Below are 25513 nucleotides of genomic sequence, written 5' to 3' on the forward strand. Positions count from 1 at the left end.
TATTAACATTTATTAAAAACATTGTTAACCAAATGATTATTGTATTTCTATTATCCAATGAGTAGCCTCTTGCTTTTGCGCAGAGTATGTAGTTGATGGTAGATAATTTCTTCAAACAGAATGTGTATCTGTAATGTCTAGGTAGTCAAAATGTAGTTTTCTTATCCTTTGTAATAAATCCATTTTTAAACTACAAAATGGACTGTTCTTTACTATATGGCCATACTAGTAAATATTTTGAGAGGAGTTAGCTTGAAATATAATGTTCATAGTTGGTCCAATTAATCATGCAGATACAAATTTCCATGTGACTTTCTCTTTTGAAATGTAGAAGGATTGGGAATACCAATAATGGCATAAACAAATTCATTCAGCCCTGACCATTGTTAGAAGATGTTGTTGTTCATTGTAAATGTTTGTATTAAGTTAGGTTTACTTTGAGGAAAAAGTGAAAGGGTGTTTATTTACTTTAGACATCTAAATAGTATTACTATTAAATATAGGGGTTTTTTTTCCATAAAAACATCCCCTGAGGTGGTGAAACATCACCTTTAGTCTTTCAAAATTGAAGATTTAAAGTGTACCAAAGCATAATATAAAGAAGTCTCTATATTTCTTTCTCTCAAATTCAACATTATTATTAACTACACAGATTTGTTTGCCTCAATTACTAGTACTAATTCCTAGTACTATTACTACAAGATATAATGTGCATGCCTAAATGATAAAGACATTTTTCTTAGACAGTCATTCCCTTGTATTACCTAATACCCAGTACATACATTTAGGTTTCTTCACTTGCCTCAAAAATGCTGTTTTTTCAGTTGATTATTCGAATCAACATTCAAATAAGATCTGTATTATTTTGCTGGTTATGTTTCTCTAGTCTCTTTAGAATATTTATTTGCTACTATTCTACTTGATTGAAAAAAGCAATCAATTGCACTGTACAATGTTCCATTATGTAGATTGCCTATTTGCTTTTTAAGAAAAAAAAAAGATTTATTTATTTATTTGAAAGAGTCTTCCATAGCAGAGAGCTAGATTGGAAGGGGAGCAGCCGGGACTCGAACTGGTGCCCCTATGTAATGCCATTACTCCAAGCAGCTGCTTTACTGGCTATACCACAGTGCCAGCCCTTGTTTGTTTGTTTGTTTTAATTAAAAATATTATTTGACAGGCAAAGAGTGCTCCCATCCTGAGTTCAGTCCCCCAATGCCTCAATAGTTGTGGATGGGCCAGGAAAAGGCACAAGCTTGAAACTCAGTCCAGGTCTCCCACAAGTACCTAATTACTTGGGTCATCATAATTGCCTCCCAGAGTCTGCATTAGCAGCAGGAAGTTGAAATCAGGAACCAGAGGTGCTGATATGGACACTCTGATAGGGGTTGCCAGTGCCTTAATCTTCAGGCTGAATATGTGCTCCCCTTTGCCTCTGTTGAACTCAATGGTTCTCAACCTCCTCTGTGTCCCCTACCTCTCCCCCACCAAGGTTTCTTTGGTGGTTACTTTTTCTTTTCTCTTCCCAGAGAACGTCTGCCAGTGTTTGGAAATATTTTGATTGTCACAACCTGAGGCGGGGTTTTGCCACTGGCATCTAGTAAATGGAGGCCAGAGATGCTGCTAAATATTCTAAAATGCATAGGACAACCCTCAGCAACAGAGAATTATCTAAAATGTCAGTAGTGTCTGTGTTGACAAACACTGATTTATCTTATTTTTGTATTTGCCATGTTTTTTTGTAATTTTTTTTAAAAGATCTATTTATTTATTTGAAAGTCAGAGTTACACACAGAGAGAAGAGGCAGAGAGAGGTCTTCCATTCACTGGTTCACTCCCCAATTGGCCACAATGGCCGGAGCTGCGCCAGTGCGAAGCCAGGAGCCAGGAGCTTCTTCCGGGTCTCCCACACGGGTGCTGGGGTCCAAGGACTTGGGCCATCCTCTACAGCCTTCCCAGGCCATAGCGGAGAGCAGGGTCAGAAGTGGAACAGCCAGGTCTCAAACTGGCATGCATATGAGATGCTGGCACTTCACGCCAGGGCATTAACCCACTGCACCACAGTGCTGGCCCCTGGGCGTTGTTTCTAAAAGCTATGTTTGTGTTTCATAAATCAGTGAAGATAGCATTCTGCCACTACTTCTACCAAATATAAGTTTTTTCTGTATCTCCTATAAGATAAAAATAAGATAAAGTAAAATTATGTTTACCCGTCTCTTCTCCAAATAAATGAGAAATAGAATCTGAAAAGAGGGGCCAGCATTATTGCCTACGGCGCCAGCATCCCATATTGGTGCAGTTCCCAGTTGCTCCACTTCCAATCCAGCTCTCTGCTGATGGCCTAGGAAACAGTGGAAGATGACCTAGGTGCTTGGGGCCCTGCACCTATGTGGGAGACCTGGAAGAAGCTCCTGGCTTCGAATCAGCCCAGCTCCAGCTATTGTGGCCATTTGGGGAGTGAACCAGCAGATGGAAGACTCCTCTCTCGGTCTCCCTCTCTTTTTTATTTACTCAGTTTGCATCCTGACAGTATGTTAAAGACAGTTGCTGGTTGTTCATCAGCAAGCCAAACTTACATTAGTAAACAAATTTTCTGTTTTCATGAAGCTTAGAAAGACAGTGAATACATATAATCACATGTAATAAATTTATGAAACAAATAAGTGCCCAGAAATGGCTGGGGGACTTGGTTAAGTCACACAGGTAGCAGCTGATGGCAGTACTGGTACCTAGATCTTCAGATCCTGATAGTGTCCTTGAAATTAGATACAGGTTCATTGATCTTGAACTGGGAATGGCGGAAAAATATTAGTTACCATTCTTACTTATATCCTTCCCCGCTTAAAAATTTTAATTTATTTAAATAGTAGAGAACACGCATCTGCAGGTTAAAATTTCAGAAACTTGCAACATCTGGGGTTTGGCCATGGTCAACTCAATCCAGATATCCCTCTTGAGTGACAGGAACCCAACCTCTTTGGGCATGGATTGCTGCCTCCTCGGGTATACATTAGCAGGAAGTTGGAATGAGATCGAGAGCTAGGGCTGGAGCTGAGACTTGAACCTAGGCACTCTGATTTGGGACCATAGGCATCTTAACCACTGTACCCCACCCCTTTTTAGAATTTCGTAGTCATTTTAAATTGCTGTTTTTTAAGTTAACAAGTGTTGTATATTTTAAGAATAGTGGAACTGAGCCGGCGCCGTGGCTCAATAGGCTAATCCTCCACCTTGCGGCGCCGGCACACCGGGTTCTAGTCCCGGTTGGGGCGCCGGATTCTGTCCCGGTTGCCCCTCTTCCAGGCCAGCTCTCTGCTATGGCCAGGGAGTGCAGTGGAGGATGGCCCAGGTGCTTGGGCCCTGCACCCCATGGGAGACCAGGAAAAGCACCTGGCTCCTGGCTCCTGCCAGGATCAGCGCGGTGCGCCGGCTGCAGCGGCGGCCATTGGAGGGTGAACCAGCGGCAAAGGAAGACCTTTCTCTCTCTGTCTCTCTCTCACTGTCCACTCTGCCTGTAAAAAAAAAAAAAAAAAAAAAAAAAAAAAGAATAGTGGAACTGTAACAACCAACATGAGAAATTTTGTAGAGAAATTTGGAGTAAATAAGAGCAAATGTTTCTATACTTAGTATCCTTCATTGAAGGATTAAAATACAACTTTTTTTAAAGATTCATTTGTCTTTATTTGAAAGAGTTACAGAGAGACATAGAAATCTTCTGTCTACTGGTTCATTCCCCTGATGGCTGCAATGGACAGCACAGGTCCAGGCCAAAGCCAGGATCTAGGAGCTTACCCTGGGGCTCCCACAAGGATAACAAGGGCCCAGATATCTGGGCCATATCCTGCTGCTTTTCCCAGGACTTAGGGCTGGATCAGAAATAGAGCAGCCTGAACACAAACTGGCACCCATATGGGATGCTGGCATTGCAGGCTGTGACACCTACCCCAAAATGCAACTTTTAAAATTAATTTTCACTGGACTTAGTTATACGATATGGCATAGAGGACTTTATGTCAGAAAAGTCACTTTTGATTGAAATTTAACAGTTTTTATGATGTAACTTATAACCTCTGACTTCCCACAGTAAACCATCTGTTTTGTCATACGGAAGTGTTGTGTCTGCTTGCCAGTGTAACATTCCTCCGTTCTTTCTCTTATACAGATTAGTTATGTCCGTTGAAATCTTTTCATATTATTCTTTATGTATGCAGTGTCTCCTTGGAATAACTTCTCTATTCCTGTGATTTTGCAGTTATCCAAATACTGCTCTTTGAGGGCTTTTGTTGTGTACAACTTTAGTATACAAAATTTATTTAATTTTTCATGTCTTCATTTTACCTAAATGTATTTCCTTTGTTTAGTTTGTTTTACTGTCTCCCATTAGATTGAATGATTCTTGATTCTTAAAAAGAAAATTTCATTGGGAAATACCCTATTCTTTAGACAGACTCTTCTTTTGGACCATGTTTGAAGATAGGAAGTTGTGTGTGTGTGTGTGTGTGTTTTTTTTTTTTTTTTTTTTTTTTTTTTTACATATACAGTTTTGAATCATACCCTGTTTTGGCCAAATCAAGCCCAAAAATCTACTTTATAAAGTGTTATATTTTAATCTTCCTAAAGTATAATACCTTACTTAATTAGCTTATAAAATTCTTGATTTTTCATGGCTTTGCTGCCTTTAAAAACAAAAGTTGTTGTATTTTTTCTTTTCTCCTTGACATTTTAAAGGTTGTTTTTGATTGTTTCCACTCATACTGTGAAATTTCATGAACATCTTAAAAAATTTGTGTAGACTTTTTTCAGAGTGTTCTTTGTATTTGAAATTTCAGTTTTGTTTAATATTAAATGTGTCGTTTAAATGTACTTGTATTCCAGGTTACTAGATAGGTGGAACAATATAATTTCTTATGTTACGGAGTTAAGAATTTATTCCTGCGGGGCGCCGGATTCTGTCCCAGTTGCCCCTCTTTAGACAAAAGCATGATTATGTTCAAGGTTACTAGTTATTTTTTTAAGAAAGATTTATTTATTTATCTGAAAGTAAAAGAGAGGCAGAGACAGAGAAAGAGGGAGAGAGAGGTCTTCCATCTGTTGGTTTACTCCCCAAATGGCCACAACAGCCAGAGCTGGGCCTATCCGAAGCCAGGAGCCAGGAGCTTCTTCCATGTCTTCCATGTGGGTGCAGAGGCCTAAGGACTTGGACCATTTTCTGTTGCTTTCCCAGGCCATAATAGCTGGATAGGAAGTGGAACAGCTGGACCTGAACCAGCACCCATGTAGGATGCTGGCACTGCAGGCGGCAACTTTACTGGCATGCCAGCTGCTACTTTTTGTTTTTAAGGGCTTATTTATTTGAGAGTCAGAGTCACAGAGAGAGAGAGAGAGAGAGTCTTCAGTCTGCTGGTTCACTCCCCAAATGGCCGCAATGGCCGGAGCGTGACTGATCTTAAGCCAGGACCCAGGAGATTCTTCTGGGTCTCCTACATTGGTGCAGGGGCCCAAGGACTTGGGCTGTCATCTGCTTTCCCAGGCACATTAATGGGGTGCCGGATTCAAAGTGGAGCAGTCAGGATTCGAACAGGCACCCATGTGGGATGCTGGCACTGAAAGTAGCAGCTTTACCTGCTATGCCACAGTAGCAGCCCTACTAATTACTTTTAATTGGTTTAGACATTACAGTGTTGGATTTGTGAACAAAAAATCCTTATTTCATACTAGATAGTGATTGGTATAGGTATATAGTAATTACCGATTTTTATCATTCAACAAAAAAGAATATATTTTATTGCTTGTTTGTAAGTAGCACTGAAATCAGGAACAATGAAACAAATCTTTTCCCTGTGTCTTCAAATTTTGTTAACCTTAATTCTTTATATTTCTTTTTCATTTAATCTGGCATATTTATTATCAGTTGTTCTCAACATATGTTCTGTGGACCTCTCAAGAGTCCCAGAGACCATTTAGGGTGTCCAGGAGGTCAGAACTATTTTCATCATGATATTAAGGTGTTGCAGTAGTAGCTAACCTTTGGCCCTCAGTGAAGGGCATGGCACTAAACTGTACTTCTCTCACTATATTCTTTTTTGTCATACAGTTGCAGTTAAAACAATATGTAAAAGCTAATTTCATTTTAACAGTGTCATTAGCGAAGCAATAGAAATTAACTTTATGAAGTCTTCATTTTTGAATGTGTGTCCTAATATCACTGTGACAAATTGAGCAGTACACAGAACACACTTCCGCATACAATATTATAGTGTTTGGAGGAAAAGCACGTGTGCTGTCTCTTCAAATATAAAGTAAATTAGCTACTTTTTTTCATAAAATGCTATTTTTGCTAGAAAGCACAATTAGCAAACATGTTGGTTATCAAACTTTGGTACTTAGGAAGCATTCTCAAAAATGATTGAAGTGTGGCTGTCATATTAAAGAAAACAATGACAGTTATTTGTCATTGTTAAAATCAAGATTTTGACTGCAAATTGGGGTTTTGGAGCTGTTATTTATCTGGTCTGGATAGTTTTTCAGTACTTCTTTCCGTCTGATTAAATCAGTGGTGATTTTAATTGTGTGGTTCTTTGATATTATGGTCTGATATAGTGAATACCAAGAATTAAAACCCTCTTGTGAAGTACTAGGGACCTGAGTACTTTATAAGTAAATAAATCCTAAAAGCAAAATATTTAAAACTGCTGGTTTTAGGTCCTCTGCCAATGGCAAGAGGTTTCATAGCCTAAGCATTAAGTTCATCAGATCCTCATAGCCAGATTAAGATTGGAAAGAATGCAGATATCTCAGTAAACAAATTTACATTGCAAATGAGTAATAATTTCTTAAATTCTTCTACAAGCATAATTTTCTTCTTCAGTTAAGCAGTGGGCTTAAATATCCTATTATTTATTTTGGGTTCCATTGTATTTATCATTAATAATTATGCTAAAATATTTTTTTCTCTCCCCATCCTTTTTCCTCTGTTTATTTCTCTTCCCTCTTTCCCTTTCTCCTTTCATTCCTCCCTTTCTTCTTTTTTTTTTTGTATTTGTTTTCTAGGTGGAATCTTTCATTTTGGATCAGGATGATTTGGAAAATCCAATGCTGGAAACGGCTTCCAAATTGCTTTTGTCAGGTACTGCTGATGGTGCAGACCTCAGGACAGTAGATCCAGAAACACAAGCTAGACTGGAAGCTTTGCTAGAAGCTGCAGGTATGTCTGTAAATTCTGCAACGTCCTGTGTCTACCTTATTAGCCTAAATTGCACATTATAAAGACCTTTGATATTTAGTATAACACTATTTATAAAAGTTAATTCATTTTTTTCTGGGGAATTACATTGGGCATTTCATTAAAACATATCTTAATTTTCACTATCAGTAAAATCTATTTACAATTGATTTTTACAGTTGAACTTTTACAATATTATAGATATTCATCATTTATGAATTTCTTATTTCTGGACTTACATGCTAAAATTTGCTTGTAAACCTAACTTCAGTACTCACAGTGTTTCATGGGCATGCACTATTAGAGAAAAATTTGAGTCATTCTGTACTCAGCTGAAGTCAAACAAGGTGATATTTTGCCTTCTTGTTTCAGCCCTCATTTTATAAGCAAATGTCCTTTTGCAGTCTAATAGTACCATGTTTTCCACATTTTTTACGTTTTGGTTGGTGATTTCATTATTTAAAACGTAAGCATAATGGTCATGTGTTCTTAATAGTGTTCCTAAGCATTAGGAGGCTGTGATATGCCTTAAAAAGAAAATACTTGTGTTTGATAAGGTTTATTCAGATATCAAGTATAGTACAGTTGGCTGCTAATTCAGTGTTAATAAATCAGTTATGTGGGATCTTCTCATGGAAAATGCACATTATGAAAAAACTATGGGTTTCAAAATATTTTTACATTAAAATAAATGTATCATTTCATTCAGTTTTTCCATAAACTTTCTGAAGTGCTCTTACGTACATTAAATAAGGTGTCTTTAAACTAATGAAAATGCTGTGGCCAGAGGCTTATAAGTAATCTACTCCTGCATGGCTCATGGGAGCAGTGGTTCAGTATTCATTAATTCAGTGTTTGCAGGAATTTCACATAATACAACTACTATGAATAACAAGAATTGACTGTGTATAATTCCTCCTCACATTTTTGTTACAGACTGTCTTTTAAAACCTTGTAAAGTGAGTCATCACTACATTTTTTTGGTAAAGTGGATCATCATCATTATGTTGTCCCCATAAGAACAGTACTTTAATTAGGGATTATATATGTTTCTAAAGGTTTAGCACCATGTAGATAATATGCCTTATACATAAGGTGATGATAACTCTAAATCTCTATGTTCATTTACAAACATGTATTTTCTTAGGTTTTCTAAAATAGACACATATACTATGAACATTAATTTTTATGGTTTAACAACTCTGATGTTGGAGACGGTGCTATCACGTAGTAGGTTAAGCTTCCATCTGCAGCGCCATCCAGGTGCCAGTTCAAATCCCGGCCGCTCCACTTCCCATCCAGCTCCCTGCTAATAACCTGGGAAAGCAGTGGAAAATGACCCAACTGCTTGGGCCTTAAGTCTCCTATATGGATGGTAGGGAGCCAACACGTGTGGCCTCCCAAGGAGTGCAACGGCACCAAACCAGAGTTGAAAGTAGAGCTGGGACTTCATCCCAGGCACTCTGATAAGGAGTGCGTATGTCCCAGTTAGGGTCTTATCTGCTATACCAAATGCCCACCCCTGTATACTTTGTTTTGGTTGTTGTTAGTGTCTAAGAAACTGGGTCATTTTTTTCCCACTTAAGAATGTTGACAGTTGTACCTCTGTGTGTTGGGTTTTCTATAAAGCAGAATTCAGAAACAGATACTTGACCAGATTTAGTGTTATTTTGTTTTTGACAAAAATAGTCATTCATGGTGCTATATATTTGCTTGTATATCATGTAGTACTGTCTGGTTACTTTATTTTTATGATGTTGAGATTGAGTAAGATTTAGGTATCCATACCCTTTCTTGAGAAAGATGCCCCAGGGGTAAAGTTTTTTGAAACTTTGTCTCAAAATCCTTTCTTTTGACTTGGAATAGTATTCTAGTTTAAAATACCACTTCAGTCTTTGAAGTTGCTGCTCCATTGTCTTTTAATTTTTATTAAGTTTAAACACAAACTTATAAGATATTATTGAATCCCTGTAATTCTTTTAAGATATTTTTCTTATTCAGGTATGCTTATTATTACTGAGTAGCCTGTTTTGTCTTAGTCAGATTTGAAACCTATAATAAGGAGTGAGTGTTTGACATAACAGAGAAGATACTTTTTGAAATGCCCATGTCCCATATCAGTGTGCCTGAGTTTGAGTCCTGGCTCTGCACTTGATTCTAGCTTTGTGCTAATGTGCACTTTGGGAGGCAGCAGGTAATATCTCAGGTAGGGGGGTTCCTACACCCTCATTGTCAGAGAATAAGACTGAGTTCTGGCTCCTGGTGTCAGGCTGGCCCAGCCCTTGCTGTTGTGGGCATTTGTGCAGTGAACCAGTATATGCAAGTTTCTCTCTCTCTCTCTCTCTCTGTCTCTCTCTCTCTGCATTTATATTAAATAAATACAAATTTTAAAATTAAAGCTTAAAATATTGTTTTTTAAACTTTAGTGCTCATTTGAGTCACTTGGAGATTTTTTTTTTTTTAATTTAAATTTTAGATTAGGATATTTTGTGACCTGAGATTCTACCTTTCTAACAAACTCCAAAGTTATAACAATATGTTATTCAATGTGCCACATATTGAGTAGCAGGGCTGTATAATATCTATTCCTTTTTTTTTTTTTTTTTTTTTTTTTTAACAGGCAGAGTGAATAGAGAGAGAGAGAGAGAGAAAGGTCTTCCTTTGCCATTGGTTCACCCTCCAATGGCCGCCGTGGCCGGCTCACCACGCCTGTCCGAAGGCAGGAGCCAGGTACTTCTCCTGGTCTCCCATGGGGTGCAGGGCCCAAGCACTTGGGCCATCCTCCACTGCACTCCCTGGCCACAGCAGAGAGCTGGCCTGGAAGAGGGGCAACTGGGATAGAATCCGGCACCCCGACTGGGACTAGAACCCGGTGTGCTGGCGCTGCAAGGCAGAGGATTAGCCTACTGAGCCGCGGTGCCAGCCTAATATCTATTCTAACATTTAATTTATATATTCTTAATCCTGTATGTCAGAATCACCTTAGAACTTTTAAAATACATGGATGCCTAGACCCTACTTGCTGCTTACTGAAATAGTTACTCATAGATAGGAGGGCTCAGTTTTTTTTTAACTTTTATTTAATAAATATAAATTTCTAAAGTACAGCTTTTGGATTACAGTGGCTTTTTACCCCCCATAGCTTCCCTCCCACCTGCAACCCTCCCATCTCCCACTCCTTCTTCCATCCCATTCACATCAAGATTAATTTTTTCTTTTTTTTTTTTAAACTTTTATTTAATAAATATAAATTTCCAAAGTACAGTTTTTGGATTACAGTGGCTTTTCCCCCCCATAACTTCCCTCCCACCCGCAACCATCCCATCTCCTGCTCCCTCTCCCATTGGCTTGAAGATTCATTTTCAGCTATCTTTATATACAGAAGATCGATTTAGTACATATTAAGTAAAGATTTCAACAGTTTGCACCCACACAGAAACACAAAGTGTAAAATACTGTTTGAGTACTAGTTATAGCATTAATTCACATTGAATAACACATTAAGGACAGAGATCCTACATGAGGAGTAAATACACAGTGACTCCTCTTGTTGACTTAACAATTTGACACTCTTGTTTATGGTGTCAGTAATCTCCCTAGGCTCTAGTCATGAGTTTCCAAGGCTGTGGAAGCCTTTTGAGTTCGCTGACTCTAATCTTATTTAAATGAGGTCATCATCAAAATGGAAGTTCTGCCCTGTAGTATGTCCTGAAGCCTGGTATTGTGATGCCTCCGGCTTTGTTTTTGTTGTACAAGATTGCTTTAGCTATTTGAGGTCTCCTGGTCCTCCATATGAATTTCAGCATCATTTTTTCCAGATCTGAGAAGAATGTCTTTGGTATTTTGATTGGTATTCCATTGAATCTATAAATTGCTTTTGGGAGAATGGACATTTTGATGATATTGATTCTTCCAATCCATGAGCATGGAAGATTTTTTCCATATTTTGGTATCCTCTTCTATTTCTTTCTTTAAGCTTTTGTAATTCTCATCGTAGAGATCTTTAACATCCTTGGTTAAGTTTATTCCAAGGTATTTGATTGTTTTGTAGCTATTGTGAATGAGATTGATCTTAGAAGTTCTTCCTCAGCCATGGCATTGCCTGTGTATACAAAGGCTGTTGATTTTTGCGCATTGATTTTATATTCTGCTACTTTGCCAGACTCTTCTATGAGTTCCAATAGTCTCTTAGTAGAGTTCTTTGGATCCCCTAAATAAAGAATCCTGTCATCTGCAAAGAGGGATAGTTTGAGTTCTTCCTTCCCAATTTGTATCCTTTAATTTCTTTTTCTTGCCTAATGGCTCTGGCTAAAACTTCCAGAACTATATTGAATTGCAGTGGTGAGAGTGGGCATCCCTGTCTGGTACCAGATCTCAGTGGAAATGCTTCCAACTTTTCCCCATTCAATAGAATGTTGGCCGTGGGTTTTCCATAAATTGCTTTGATTGTATTGAGGAATGTTCCTTCCATACCCAATTTGCTTAGAGTTTTCATCATGAAAGGGTGTTGAATTTTATTGAATGCTTTCTCGGCGTCTGTTGAGATAATCATATGGTTTTTCTTCTGCAGTCTGTTAATGTGGTGTATCACATTGATTGTCTTGCGCACGTTGAACCATCCCTGCATACCAGGGATAAATCCCGCTTGGTCTGGGTGGATGATCTTTCTGATGTGTTGTTGCATTCTATTGGCCAGAATTTTATTGAGGATTTTTGCATCTATGTTCATCAGGGATATTGGTCTGTAATTTTCTTTCAATGCTGCATCTTTTTCCGGCTTAGGAATTAAGGTGATGCTGGCTTCATAGAAAGAATTTGGGAGGATTCCCTCTTCTTCGATTGTTCTGAATAGTTTGAGTAGAATTGGAGTTAGTTCTTCTTTAAATGTCTGGTAGAATTCAGCAGTGAATCTGTCTGGTCCTGAGATTTTCTTTGTTGGGAGGGCCTTTATTACTGATTCAATTTCTTTCTCAGTTATGGGTCTGTTTAGGTTTTCTGTGTCATCATGGTTCAGTTTATGTAAGTTGCATGTGTCCAGGATTCTGATAGGTTTCCCTGTTTGCTGGCATGCAAGTCCTTGTAGTAATTTCTGATGATTGTTTTTATTTCTGTGGCGTCTGTTGTTACGTTTTCTTTTTCATCTCTGATTTTATTGCTTTGGGTCTTTTTTTAGTTAGTTGGGCCAATGGGGTGTCAAATTTTTTTTTTTTTCCAAAAAAACAGGGAGAGCTCAGTTTTAATTTTGTGTGTTTATTTATTTGAAAGACAGAGATTCCTTCTTTGCTGGTTGTTCACTCCCCAAATGCCTGCTTTGGCCCCTGGCCAGGTTTGAAGCCAGGAGCTAGAAACTCAGTTCAGGTCTCCCACATGGGTGACAGGGACCCAACCACTTGAACCATCACTGCTGCTTTCCAAGACCAGCGCTAGCAGAAAGCTGAAATCAGGAACCAGAACTAATAATCAAACCCAGGCACTCTGATGTGGAATGTCGGTGTCCTAATAAGCATTTCATCTGCTAGGCCAATTGCCTGTCCCAGCATCTATATTTCTGTTAAGTACTATGGATAGTGCTGAAAAGTGGCCTGGAAGTACTAAGCAGTACTGAGCTAGAATAATAAGGTTAGAGGTAAGCTTACTAAAGAGATAGCTGGAAAAGCCACAAATTTTGTTTCATGTAAATGGCTACTAACCATTTCTGCTTTTGAATATGTTATACTGCTTTGAATAGATTTTATATGTGGTACTTTTTGAGTAATTTTGAGTGTTTGTAATCAGTTATAAACATAATTTGAAATAAGAGGTAATACTCCTATGGGGTATTTAAAATATATATCCTAGAATTTCTAATGCCATTTTTGGCCACAATTAATAGCCAAAAATCTTAAGCAAAGGTAACATTTAGAAAAAAATAGAGAAATGATGCTGAATACTGGCATCAGAAAGTCTAAAGTAATTTTATCAGGACTATATCTCCTTTGTGTTTCTCTGCACTCCTGTATGTTGATTTTATTTTGGGCAATCTTTTTCTGTATGTGGTGATAAAAGTGGCTAAATAGCTTATGACTCACATCTTACTAATTTAGCAGCCTTTGAACATAGGTTCTTTTTTCAAACATATGGCAAAAGTCTAAGTGAGAACTCCTGATTTTCCCAGCATAGGCCAAGGACCCTTTTCTGGCATCTGAGGGTTCAAGGATCAATCAAATACTTATGAACTACATGGGAAGAATACGATTTTTAGAAAATTGGAGCAGAGCAATTTCCCAAAAGATGCTAGCACTCAGTGTATATATTCACTGTACCATTTGGAGGTTATTGATTAACATATCGTGTATAGATTAAGTAACTTGAATTTTACTTTATTTCTCTTTTTGGGTTTATCCATATTGGTGTGAATATAATATAATAGGAATAGGCAAATTATCCACGGCTGATGGTAAAGCGTTTGCAGATCCTGAAGTGCTCCGGAGGTTGACATCGTCTGTTAGTTGTGCGTTGGATGAAGCTGCTGCTGCACTTACCCGTATGAGAGCAGAAAGCACAGCAAATGCAGGGCAGTCGGACAAGTAAGTAGAGTTTCAATGTGGTCAGTATGAAATCCATTTTCTTCAAAGTAATAAATAACATTGAGAATTTATTTTGTGCCTTGTGTTGTGCTATGCACTTAGCATGTCATGTCTTAGTTATACTCAGGAAAAACTTAAAAGGCATATTTTATTTTACTTCCATTTTGCAGAAGAAAAACTAAAGAGAGTAACTTTATCAAGATCCAGTAGGTGAGAAGCACCAGTGTTTGACTGCAAGGCTCAGTTGTTAATTTTGTTAAAGCCTTCTTGTTTGTTTAAATTTTGTTGTTATTTTCCTTAATGTATAATGAAAAACTCAAATGCTTTCTTACTAGTAATGACATCCTCTAGTTCATGTGGACAGTTCTAAACATTTTAACGAGCAAGGTTTTTGTTTTATGAAGTTATAAAAAATTACAAGTCTAGATCCCCATAACCAAAATATGAACCTGAGAAGTTTATTTTTGCATTACCCATATTAGTACTTAGTACTTTATAGTTAGTAAGGGCTTAGTAAATATTTTGTGACTTGGTATTTTAAGTTTTTTTAATGATATACAATAAAAGTCATCTTTATTCATAAACACAATTAGGGTTGAATATTGAAAATGGATGTAAAGCTCCAAGGGAACAACTAGAAATTTATCATTAATACACATTAGTTTTTTTCAACCTTCGGTGGCTTTTCTTTTTTCCACCAAAATGAACTCATTTATTTTAGCACTTGTCTTTAGACATTTGAGAAAATGGGAGTATCCTAATACATTTATGTGTTGGTTAATGATAGGGACATGTTGCCATGTCAACATCCTAGGATTATTTAACACAAACTAAGGTGGCTGTGATGTCACTAGCTAATATAATCTTGGGGGACCACTGTCGTATGTTGTCTGTCATTGACCAAAATGTCTTTATTAGGTGCCTATCTTTATGGGTTTGGAGAGTAAATAATAGCATTTAAGAACTGTATTTTGTTTTATAATGTTTTTGATGCATCATCTTTTAAGACCATAAGAGAGATTAAATAGTGCTAACAAGTGAATATATTTGCTCTTTGTCTTGGCACTTTATTGGTCTTAATGCATCTAGATTTTGTGTTTTTATTAATCTACTTGGCATTCTCATATGTTGACTCTTCTTTTTTAGTTAACTTCAGATATTATTTCTTAATATTCTGTTTTGTCATCTAAAATATTACTGATAATTTCCAAATATTATTTAATGTGTTGCTTGCTGAGACTGGCAAGAGGGAATCTTCAAAACACCTTAAGGAGTATATTAAAGCTGGTTAAAGCAGAAAAGAATGGCAAGATTAAGTTATGGGCTCTTTTGCATTGAAACAATACAAAATGTTTGTGACCATCATATTTATTCAACAAAGCTTGAAAAGTGCAGTGCAGTGCAGTAGGTACTTTGTGTGTACTTAGTTAAGTGCAATGCCATGTGCCAACCTTAATACATTTTTGCTCTTAAGTTCTGAGATTCAGCTGTTGCTGGACTATATTTGGAAGGGTTGTTAAAGCTAGCATGCGTATGTGGAAATTTAATGATAAAGTTCAAATGGTAAAGTAGAAGAGGTTATTTGCATGAAGAATTGACAGAGGGAGAGAAACCTTACCTCAAAAGAGAAAAAGTATGTTCTTACATGTCAAATGTTGTGAGAGGAATTTGCTAACTTTTCTTGAAAGTGATAGAGAGCATTGCTTCTAGAACTGTTAGTGTCCTGTCAAATGGAAAGTGAGGAACTTCTAAGAGGCAAGCTTGTTATTAACTACTATTTCAGACTGTCACTTTGATAAAGAAACAATAAAATGAGCAATTAAGGGACGTGTATAGTCAGGCACACAATGATAAGAACTATGGGGAAAGAGTAATTGAGGAATTGCTAGGATAATGTTTGGGTGAGAGATCATGTTGTATTTCTAATAGGGTGGTCAGGAAAATTCTCACTTAAAAGATAGACCTGAAATGGGAAAGGGAGTCAGCTGTGTTTGGGAGAGGAATTGTCTTGGCAGAGGAACAGCAAATACAAATATCTTGAGATTGGAGTATATTTAGAATGTTAATGAGCAGTAAGAATGGCACGCCATTGTGGCAGAAGTACAGAGAATTAACTGTGAGTGAGTAGGAGATGTCATAGTGGGTGGAGCCGCCATCTGCAGTGCCAGCATCTCATCTGGGCACTGGTTTGAGTCCCGGCTGCTCCACTTCCGATCCAGCTCTCTGTTATGGTCTGGGAAAGCAGTGAAGGATGAAGCAGTGCAGGGCCCCTGCACCCATGTGGGAGACCCAACAGAGGCTCCTGGCTGCTGGCTTCACATCAGCACAGCTCCTGGCTTCTGCTGGGGAGTGAACCAGCAGATGGAGGACCTCTCTCTCTGCCTCTCTGTAACTCTGCCTTCCAAATAAATAAATAAATCTTTAAAAAAGAAGTGTGTGTGTGTGGGGGGGGGGTGTGCCGGCACTGTGGCATGGCAGGTAAAACAGCCACCTGTGGTGCAGGCATCCCATATGGGCACCAGTTTGAGTCCCAGCTGTTCCACTTCTGATCCAGTTGTCTGCTCTGGCCTGGGAAAGCAGATGATGGCTCAAGTCCTTGGGCCTCTGCACCCATGTGGGAGACCCAGAAAACGCTCCTGGCTCCTGGCTCCTGGCTTCGGATCGGCCCAGCTCCGGCTGTTTCGGCCAATTGGGCAGTGAACCAGCGGATGGAAGACCGTTCTTTCTCTTCCTGTCTTTCTCTGTAACTCTTGACTTTCATATAAATAAATAAATTTTAAAAAAAAGAGGCATAGTGTCTGGGAGTTTAAGGGCACTTAATAAATATTTTTTTTTTTAAAGAGATGAAGCCTGAGATGTAAAAAGGAGGAGGGGTGTGGTATTCTGCTATTGGCCAACTCTTACAGTGATTGAGAGTAGAGGCCAATGTAGGATACTGAGCAGAGAAGTGACGTGATATCCTTTCCTTTAAACAAGATCTCTCTGGGTGCCTTGTGAAAACACTTGAAGGAGAGCAAGGGTGAAAGCTGGGAGACTGGTTAGGAAGCTTTGCCGTAATCTCAGCTAAAAGTGATAGCTTTGAATCTGGGTGATAATAATAGTGGAAGTACAGAAAATAGATTTTCCAGATTCTCTGCAGGGCAAAAACCCAAAATAGATTTTCAGTAACTAAAGTAACAAGGCGATTTTTCAAGAAAATGATAGAGGAATTAAGTTACAATTGAAATACAGAATTTAGAGTGAGTTTTATCCAGAAGAGAGAACATCTTTGGAGATGTACGTAGTTGGAATCTTAACAGAAAATTTACATACATATTTTCATGAAGTGGCGTTGTGATGTTTGATATTGTATTGAATCTGCATGATAGCTCTTTGTATTGAGGAAGCATCACAGAAAACTCTTGGCATTACAAATATTTTTTAAGAAAGGGAGTAGTACCCTGTATCAACAGCTGGAGGATTCCCAGGGCTCCTAGACACGTACTTTTTTGAGAAATTATTAATTGCTTCCATTTTGATTTTAATCTATATTTTAACCAGTTATAAAAACAAAGCTCTGTCCTTGTTGTGATAATTGGCAGTAAGACCAATAGGAATATTCCAGGAAGTTGTGGGAATTTTTTAGAAAGGATGGTATCTATGTATTTACTCGGTGGGAGAAGTCTTAGCATAATGAATGGCTAAAAATGTGGAAGAAACATCCAACATCACAGGCCCTGAGGGCAGAGGGTTTACTCAGGGACATGGAGTGAAGGAGTGATAGAAGTTTTTTTAAAAATTTGGGAGATGATTCCAGGATTTACTGCACTACCATTTAACACACCAATAGTACTCAAATTCATGTCTCAGGATTTCTCAAGTGCTGCCCCAGCCATTTCCCCATCGTATGCAGTCCGTCACCAGGCCCCATCTTTTGTCTAAAGGACACAGGCCTGTAGACAGTGACTGCTCTGCAGTGCAAAAACCCAAAGCCTCCATATTCCTATCTTTTCTATTCCCCTTTAGTTAATAAAAGAATAGGCCTTCCATATAAAAGTAAGCCTTTAAATTTACTATACATTTTGCCCAGTTTATACTTTTTCAATTACATTCTGCAAAAGTTTCTAGTGATTGAGCAAAAAGTCATTATAGCTTGTATTTTGTTTCTGATTTCTGTAAAATTTTATTATAAAATGTCACGTCTCCACTTACAGTAGACTTTATCCTTCATTTGCATATCGTAAATCTTAGAATACTGATCATTGTAATTCAGTGACTTTCTGACATAAAAACTCAGTGAACTCATTTTCTTTTCTGTTATGAATTATCCTTGTTTAGCACTGATGTCAAGATTGACATGAAAAATCAATACTTACAGCTGTGTGATTTTTAAAAATATCTTCTTGTATTTGGATATTACAATATTTTTTCCCTAATAGCCGCAGTTTGGCAGAGGCCTGTTCAGAAGGAGATGTAAATGCTGTGCGAAAGTTACTCATTGAAGGAAGAAGTGTAAATGAACACACTGAAGAAGGGGAGAGCCTCCTTTGTTTAGCTTGTTCTGCTGGATACTATGAGCTTGCACAGGTTTGTATTACAAAATTAATCTTGGATTTTCTTGTTTTTATTTTCTAATTCTGGGCTTCTTAGTAAGGAAATAGTCAAAATAAATCCTTCCAATCAGTAGGTTCATTTCAACAGACAGTTTTGTGCGTTCATTGGCTAAAATGTGTGCATTCATTGGCTCTTGTACTCTATTAATGACTAAGGTGTTTTATGTGTTCAGAATTTTTATTATTTCCTAGTATCCTTTACACTTTATTTTTCTTTCATAAGGTTTTGTTGGCAATGCATGCAAATGTGGAAGATAGGGGAATCAAAGGTGACATTACACCTTTAATGGCTGCTGCTAATGGAGGACATGTCAAAATTGTGAAGTTGCTGCTAGCGCATAAAGCTGATGTCAATGCACAGTCTTCAACAGGTCATGCATAATTTTCAATTTGCTAAGTAAAAACATCCTTTGTTAATAATTATTTCACATGAAAGTGGTCATTAGTGATACTTTCCCAGTAATCTTTTTTCTTATGCTGCAAATTTGCATAAAGTCTATGACGTTGAAAGTGTATAAAATATATTTGAAATGAAACTTCTCTAGTTTTGTTTGTGAGGAAAATTATTTGTGTTTCAAGTTCTTTCAAAATACTTTAAAAATGCCTTGCTTGGATGGATCATTAACTTAGAAATGGAGAGGTATGGTCTGTAATTCTCAATCCCTGGTTAGTTATTTGTCAGAGGAAGAACAGGAACAGCTAATAGGGAGAATTGAAGGATAAGTTGTAAAAGGCTGATCATTGTCCCCTACCATTACTAAATTATAGACTATGAAAAAAGAAAGTATTGTGAACACATTATGTATCACAAGGCTATGACTTCAGTCTAAAATTTCCCCCAAACTTGATACCTACATGGCTTTGTATAAAAGTTATGAAATTATATGAAAATACATTTTGTATAAAATTAACTTTGTTAGATATTTTAAGTAATTTTTAAAATCTGCATATTCTGCTTTAAAGGGATTTTGAAGCCTTTTATAACATGGACCATTTTTATCTTCAAGAAAGAATATAACTGATGAGTTAACTGGTATTTGAAGTTTTAGTTAAAAAACATATGAATCAATGGTTTAATATATATACATATATACATGTATATGATGAGTACTTTTAGGTTAAAACATTAAAATACTCTTCTGAAATGCTTTTCTTCTGATTAAAGTTAAAAGATAATTTTTTTCTCATCTGAAAGGTAAAGCTAGTTTGTTTCAAAATCACTCAATTTTTTTACAACTGTATGGTAAGTATATTTGATTTTCCACATAAGGATGGTAACAAGGAAATTTCAGAAAGATACATTACATTAAGAAAATTTATGTTATAATTTAAGATATATGTTTATAATTTAGTATTTATTGCGAGTAGAATATTCTGTTTTAGTTTTCTTGCTAATGTAAGTTAGATGCTTCCTTTTAATTTAATATATTGTATTAATGTATTTTGTTTTTCCTCATTAAAATAGGCAACACAGCACTTACATATGCTTGTGCTGGAGGCTATGTAGATGTTGTAAAGGTGCTCTTGGAATCCGGTGCTAGTATTGAGGACCATAATGAAAATGGTCATACTCCTCTTATGGAAGCTGGAAGTGCTGGACATGTGGAAGTAGCCAGATTGCTGCTAGAAAATGGGGCTGGCATTAATACTCATTCCAATGAATTTAAAGAGAGCGCCCTTACATTAGCTTGTTACAAAGGTACAGTATAGACCTCTATTTATTTATTTATTTTTTAAATTTTTTTATTGAGAGAGAGACCTCTCACCTGCTGGTTTTGCTCCCAAATGCCCATAATGGCCATATGGTCAAAGCCAAGAGGCCAAAATTAAGTCTTGGACTTGCAGGTGGGTAGAAGGGATCATCGCTTCCTCACCTTGCAGTAGGATGGCATTAGCAGGAAGATACAACAGAGAACTGAGCCAGGACTTGAACCCAGGTCCTCAAAAAGTGGTTTAACCATTGACCTGAATGCCCATTTAGGAGACTTTAATAGTTGATTTATGTATTTACTCAGTTTAAAGATTCAGCAGGCTACTCTTCCACTGATTTGACTCTTGCCAGCCTCAACACACCCAGTCCTCTTTGGCCTCTGGTGAGACCAAAACAGCCCCTTTGTCTTTGATGTTCCTTTCATTCAGTCCAACCCTTAGCGCTCAATTCATGTGCCCACTAATCTGATTGAAAGTTGGCTCCTTTTAAAGATTAACTCACTCCAGGTGCCAGGGTGAGGGTGACCAAGTTCAATTCTCACCTTCTACTTCTCCCACTACCCCAGTGTAGGGCCCAGGGTTCAGTGTGACATTACTATCCAAAGCAGTGTTACTGAGCCACCATCCCAGGACCTGGGAAAACATCTTGTGGTTAAGAGTTATGACCTCCACAGCAGCATAGGACTCTACGCTGCCCTGCACATTATAAACCCTTTTTGAAATGCTTTAAACACATAAAATTATTTATTTCATATGACCTGATTTTTAGATTAAAATAAATAAAATATATAGTGATAACTGTTAACTAAGTGTTGTTTAATTTTCAATTTTTAAAAATATAGGCATAAATACTATCAAATGAAAAATTGTTGATCTGGTCATTTTTAACAGCTTTTTAAAAATTTTAATGACTAATTATAATGGTTTTGCATGTTGGTAATATTCTGTTACAAAGGGAGAGTACATGATACTTTAATTTTAAGCAACCTGAAAATATTGATATCATAGAAATTACCTACCTCTAGGCAGGTCACACTATTGCCTGTTAAGATGCCTGGTTCATGAATAATTAATTTTCAAGATTACATATTCTTGCCGGCGCTGCGGCTCACTAGGCTAATCCTCTGCCTGCTGCACCGGCACCCCGGGTTCTAGTCCCAGTTGGGGTGCCGAATTCTGTCTTCCAGTGCAGCTCTCTGCTGTGGCCCTGGGAAGTTAGTGGAGGATGGCCGAAGTGCTTGGGTCCCTGTACTGGCATGGGAGACCAGGAGGAAGCACCTGGCACCTGGCTTCGGATCGGGGCAACACACCGGCTGTAGCGGCCATTTGGAGGGTGAACCAATGGAAGGAAGATCTTTCTCTCTGTCTCTCTCTCTCTCTCTAAATCTGCCTGTCAGAAAAAATAAAAATAAAAAAAGATTACATATTCTTTTTATTTAAAAGATAAAAAGATGTATTTATTTGAAAGGCAGGGTGACAGGTAAGAAGAGAGATAGTGAGAGATCTCCCAATCACTGGTTTACCTCCAAATGGCCACAAAGGGCTGGGCTAGTCTGGTCTGCCACATGGGTGGCAGGGGCCCAAGCACTTGAACCATCTTCCTGTGCTTTCACAGGCATATTAGTAGGGAGCTGGACCAGAAATGGAGCAGCCAGGACTTGAACCTGTGCTCATATGGCAGCTTAACTCGGCTGCCTAACAAAGCTGGCTCCTGGATTATAGGTTCTTAAAAGACAGCCACAAGTTGAATATTTTTTAGACTTCCCCTTTATGACAGGAAAAAATGGTTATAAAGTAAGGTTTTTTGCTTTTTCCTTTAAGGAATTTAATTTTGTGTCTGCATAGCCATTTAGTTCAGTGTTTAATGCCATCTGCAGCTGTGCCATATTTTTATCATAAACTGTAAAATTCTTGACTATAAGGCTTCCAGGAGAAGCTCTTGCAAAGCCAGGTATGAAATTTAAGGATGCTATCACTGTCAAAAGCTGATCTTTGATTTGCATGTGTTTATGAATGAATGCCTTCTTAAATTCGTGCAATGGGCTTTTGATTTCCTTACTTTTAGTCCAGGCCCTGGTGTTACTTCATTTCATTCTATTTAATACATGTCAAGGTTATGTGATGTCCTTTGGAATAATTTCCTTTAAAAATATGTGAATTGGAGTGTGTTTTTGGCACAGCTTAGGGTACAACCACATCCCATATTAGAGTGCCAGGGTCCTGACTTTGCTTCTAATTTGGCTTCCTGCTAATGTACAGTCTGGGCCACAGCAAATGATGGTTTAATTACTAGAGAGCCTGCCAACTACGTGGGAGTCCCAGGTTGAGTTAGGGGCTTCAGGCTGGCTCAGCCCTGACTGTTGGGTGAGCATTTGGGGAGTGAACCAGTGGATGGAAGATCTCTGTCTTTTTCTCTCTGTCTCTTTGCCTCTCGCATAATAGAGAAAAATTTTTTAAGAATTTAATATAAAAATAATGCTCATATACGTAAATGACTAAATTTTTAGTTAAATTTGGAAAATGTGTTATTCATTACCTGATGTTAACAGATTTTTAGATAGGGAGCACAGCTGAGGTCCCTTATTTCCCCAGCCTTCTTTGATAATTCCACGGAAGCTGATCTTCATTGAGATGCTTGGGGGCGGGTGATTGAGTGGTTCTCTTTCATTTTCACAAATAGTTTTGAACTCAAAACCAGCTGCATTTCACTACTGAATCCCAGCTGGCAGTAGAGCTTTGAGACAGGTTACATTTAACTGCTCTTGCCTCTTCCCTTTACGTGTAGCAACACACTGCTTTCCGAGAGGGGCGTCTGAACTGGGGCTTGTAGGCTTTAATTAGAGGCGGGGTAGAGTACTGAGCTGGTAAAGAACATTTCTGTTTCTTCTAGGGACCCATGAATCTTCTTCCTTTCTTCTATTTCTGGTTAGGTTTCCCAGATGAGATTTGGAATTGATAGAAGTTAGGCTGAGACTGAGCATCGATGATGATGTTTGGGAGGGTAGAATGACAAGAAAGGAACAGTAGATAAAATTGCAAAAATTTGCTAATATGGGTATATTAATAAAAAGATGACAGATGCTGTACTTCCTCAGTGAAATAAATTTTGTTGTAATTTATGCCTATGACTCCACTTTCTACCTCTTCCCTTCAGTCTCAATTGACTAAGAACTTACTGTAACTTTCTAAATGAATTTGGGGTAGGAGTCCTTTGAGTCCTTTTTCTGTTGTTTCTTGCTTAGTATCTAAAGTCCCTTTTTAAAATATAATTAACTTTTTGCCTTTTTATATAAGTGCATGGATATGTTTATAAGTAAATGAATATAAATTAAATAATGTTTCTTGCCCTTGTTTCATATTTATACATGTGGTACCTACCCAGTTTACATATAGGTTGTTTGTAAAAGGAATATGAGTTATTGGAAATGGAAACACAGTTCCTCTTAGAATTTAAATGACTATGATAGGCTATTAATTCTTGAAAACTAGTTAGTTCTGTAACATAAATAACTAGAAGGGGCCAGTGCTGTGGTGTAGCAGGTAAAGCTGCCGCCTGCAGTGTTGGCATCCCATATGGGCACTGGTTCAAGTCCCAGCTGCTCCACTTCCGGTTCAGCTCTCTACTGTGGCCTGGGAAAGCAGTAGAAGATGGCCCAAGTCCTTGGGCCCCTGCAGCCACGTGGGAAACCCAGAGGAATCTCCTGGCTCCCGCTTCAGATCTGCTCAGTTCCGGCCATTCCAGCCATCTGGGGAGTGAACCAGCAGATGGAAGACCGCTCTTTTCTCTGCCTCTGCCTTTCAAATAAATAAATAAATCTTTAAAAATAAAATAAAATAACTAGCATGCCTAAGTCACTCAGAATATTGTAGAGGGGATGTTGTGGGTGCTAGATTTTAATAACATCTGTGTTTGCCTATATCAGGGATTTTAGTATTAGCAGTTTCTAGGCAATATGGTAAAGAATAGAACTACATAATCTCTCTTAATTTGTGATTGACAGTTGAGGTGGCTTATAATTGACTTTAGGATTATGCTTATAAATTTAATGCTATAAATGACATATAAGAACTTTCAAAACATTGTAGATATAAAAGTTTTTTTAAATAAAATATTTAATCTAGTACACTTTTTGTTTAGGACACCTGGAGATGGTGCGTTTTCTTTTGGAAGCAGGTGCGGATCAAGAACACAAAACAGATGAAATGCACACTGCTCTAATGGAAGCTTGCATGGTAAGATTTGTAAAATACATACACAAAATACCTTTAAATATTAAGCAGTGTATAATGAATGTCTATTTTGGAGGTGCAAAGATTGTTTATAATAACCTTACTGTGGAGCAGAACTTCAGCTATCTGAGTTGAGTTTTCAGAGTCAATTGTACATTAATTTCTACTAGTTGCTTCCTCAAGCTTTACATTGCCACCTGCATTTTCTCAGACTTACATAACACTTACTAGTTTTACATATTTGGAACAAAAGTGGCTTTTTTAAAAGGTTAGTGGAGCATATAGGAGAATATAATAATCCATTGAATATGTACGCAATACTAAGCATATCATGTTTCACACCAATGAACTAAAGAAAATTTCTAGAATATTGTTTGTGTTACATAATTCCCCTTTTGCATGGTCTTTTCTGAGCCTTTGAATCATCTTTTTAAAAGTTATTTTATCAAAGAGAGAAATATTCCAGATGAAATTGACATTTCTTGTCTTGGCTTCTTTTTAGAGAATTATTATTGAAAGGTGTGTTTTACAATATTAGCATAGTCATTTAAGACTTGTTATCTGTTGTTTTCCTTATTACCATCCCAGTGTTTGTTTTATGAAGTAAGATATTCCTTGAACAAGTATTAAGTTTTCTTTACAGCTTTTGTGTTCCCTATATGTAAAATTAGGATAATTGTATCTCTCTCTGGGATTGTTGTGAAGACTAAATGAGATGATGTGTGTAAACCATCAGTAAACAGTGTCGGTTTAACAATTCTCTGCAACTAGGAAATGTAATCATTTCCATCCCAACCGCCACCCCCACACAGAGAATCAACCTAGTTGTAGATTAAGAAGTTAAAAATGGAATATTCTGTAGATTTGACCAGCATTTGCTAGAAGTATATGTTATAAGTAAATGAAAGATATTAGTAGGGGCCATATATTTGGATGCCTTACTAAAAGACTGAGTTTTTGGCCGGCACCGTGGCTCAATAGGCTAATCCTCCGCCTAGCGGTGCGGGCACACCAGGTTCTAGTCCTGGTTGGGGCGCCGGTTTTGTCCTGGTTGCCCCTCTTCCAGGCCAGCTCTCTGCTGTGGCCTGGGAGTGCAGTGGAGGATGGCCCAAGTGCTTGGGCCCTGCACCCCATGGGAGACCAGGAGAAGCACCTGGCTCCTGCCTTCGGATCAGCGTGGTGCGCTGGCCGCG

At 37.8% G+C, this 25513-nt stretch overlaps 1 protein-coding gene across 18 annotated transcripts in view; it reads left to right on the forward strand.

The window, feature by feature from the left end:
* The window catches only part of ANKRD17 (ankyrin repeat domain 17), a 187593-nt gene that overhangs the window by 79886 nt on the left and 82194 nt on the right, over positions 1–25513 (forward strand). For 17 of the 18 annotated variants that reach the window (XM_051820219.3, XM_051820220.3, XM_051820223.3 and 14 more), the window contains 6 exons: positions 7051–7204; positions 13632–13788; positions 18207–18354; positions 18604–18751; positions 19846–20079; positions 24229–24323. In XM_051820219.3, the coding sequence (XP_051676179.2) occupies positions 7051–7204; positions 13632–13788; positions 18207–18354; positions 18604–18751; positions 19846–20079; positions 24229–24323 (936 nt within the window). Of the gene's footprint in view, positions 1–7050; positions 7205–13631; positions 13789–18206; positions 18355–18603; positions 18752–19845; positions 20080–22934; positions 22955–24228; positions 24324–25513 lie in introns of those variants that run through there. The other variant, XM_089302649.1, reaches the window with a different exon arrangement.

Source organism: Oryctolagus cuniculus, chromosome 8, assembly GCF_051225735.1.
Source record: "Oryctolagus cuniculus isolate XC-2025 breed Fujian yellow rabbit chromosome 8, ASM5122573v1, whole genome shotgun sequence".
NCBI classification, from domain to species: Eukaryota; Metazoa; Chordata; class Mammalia; order Lagomorpha; family Leporidae; genus Oryctolagus; species Oryctolagus cuniculus.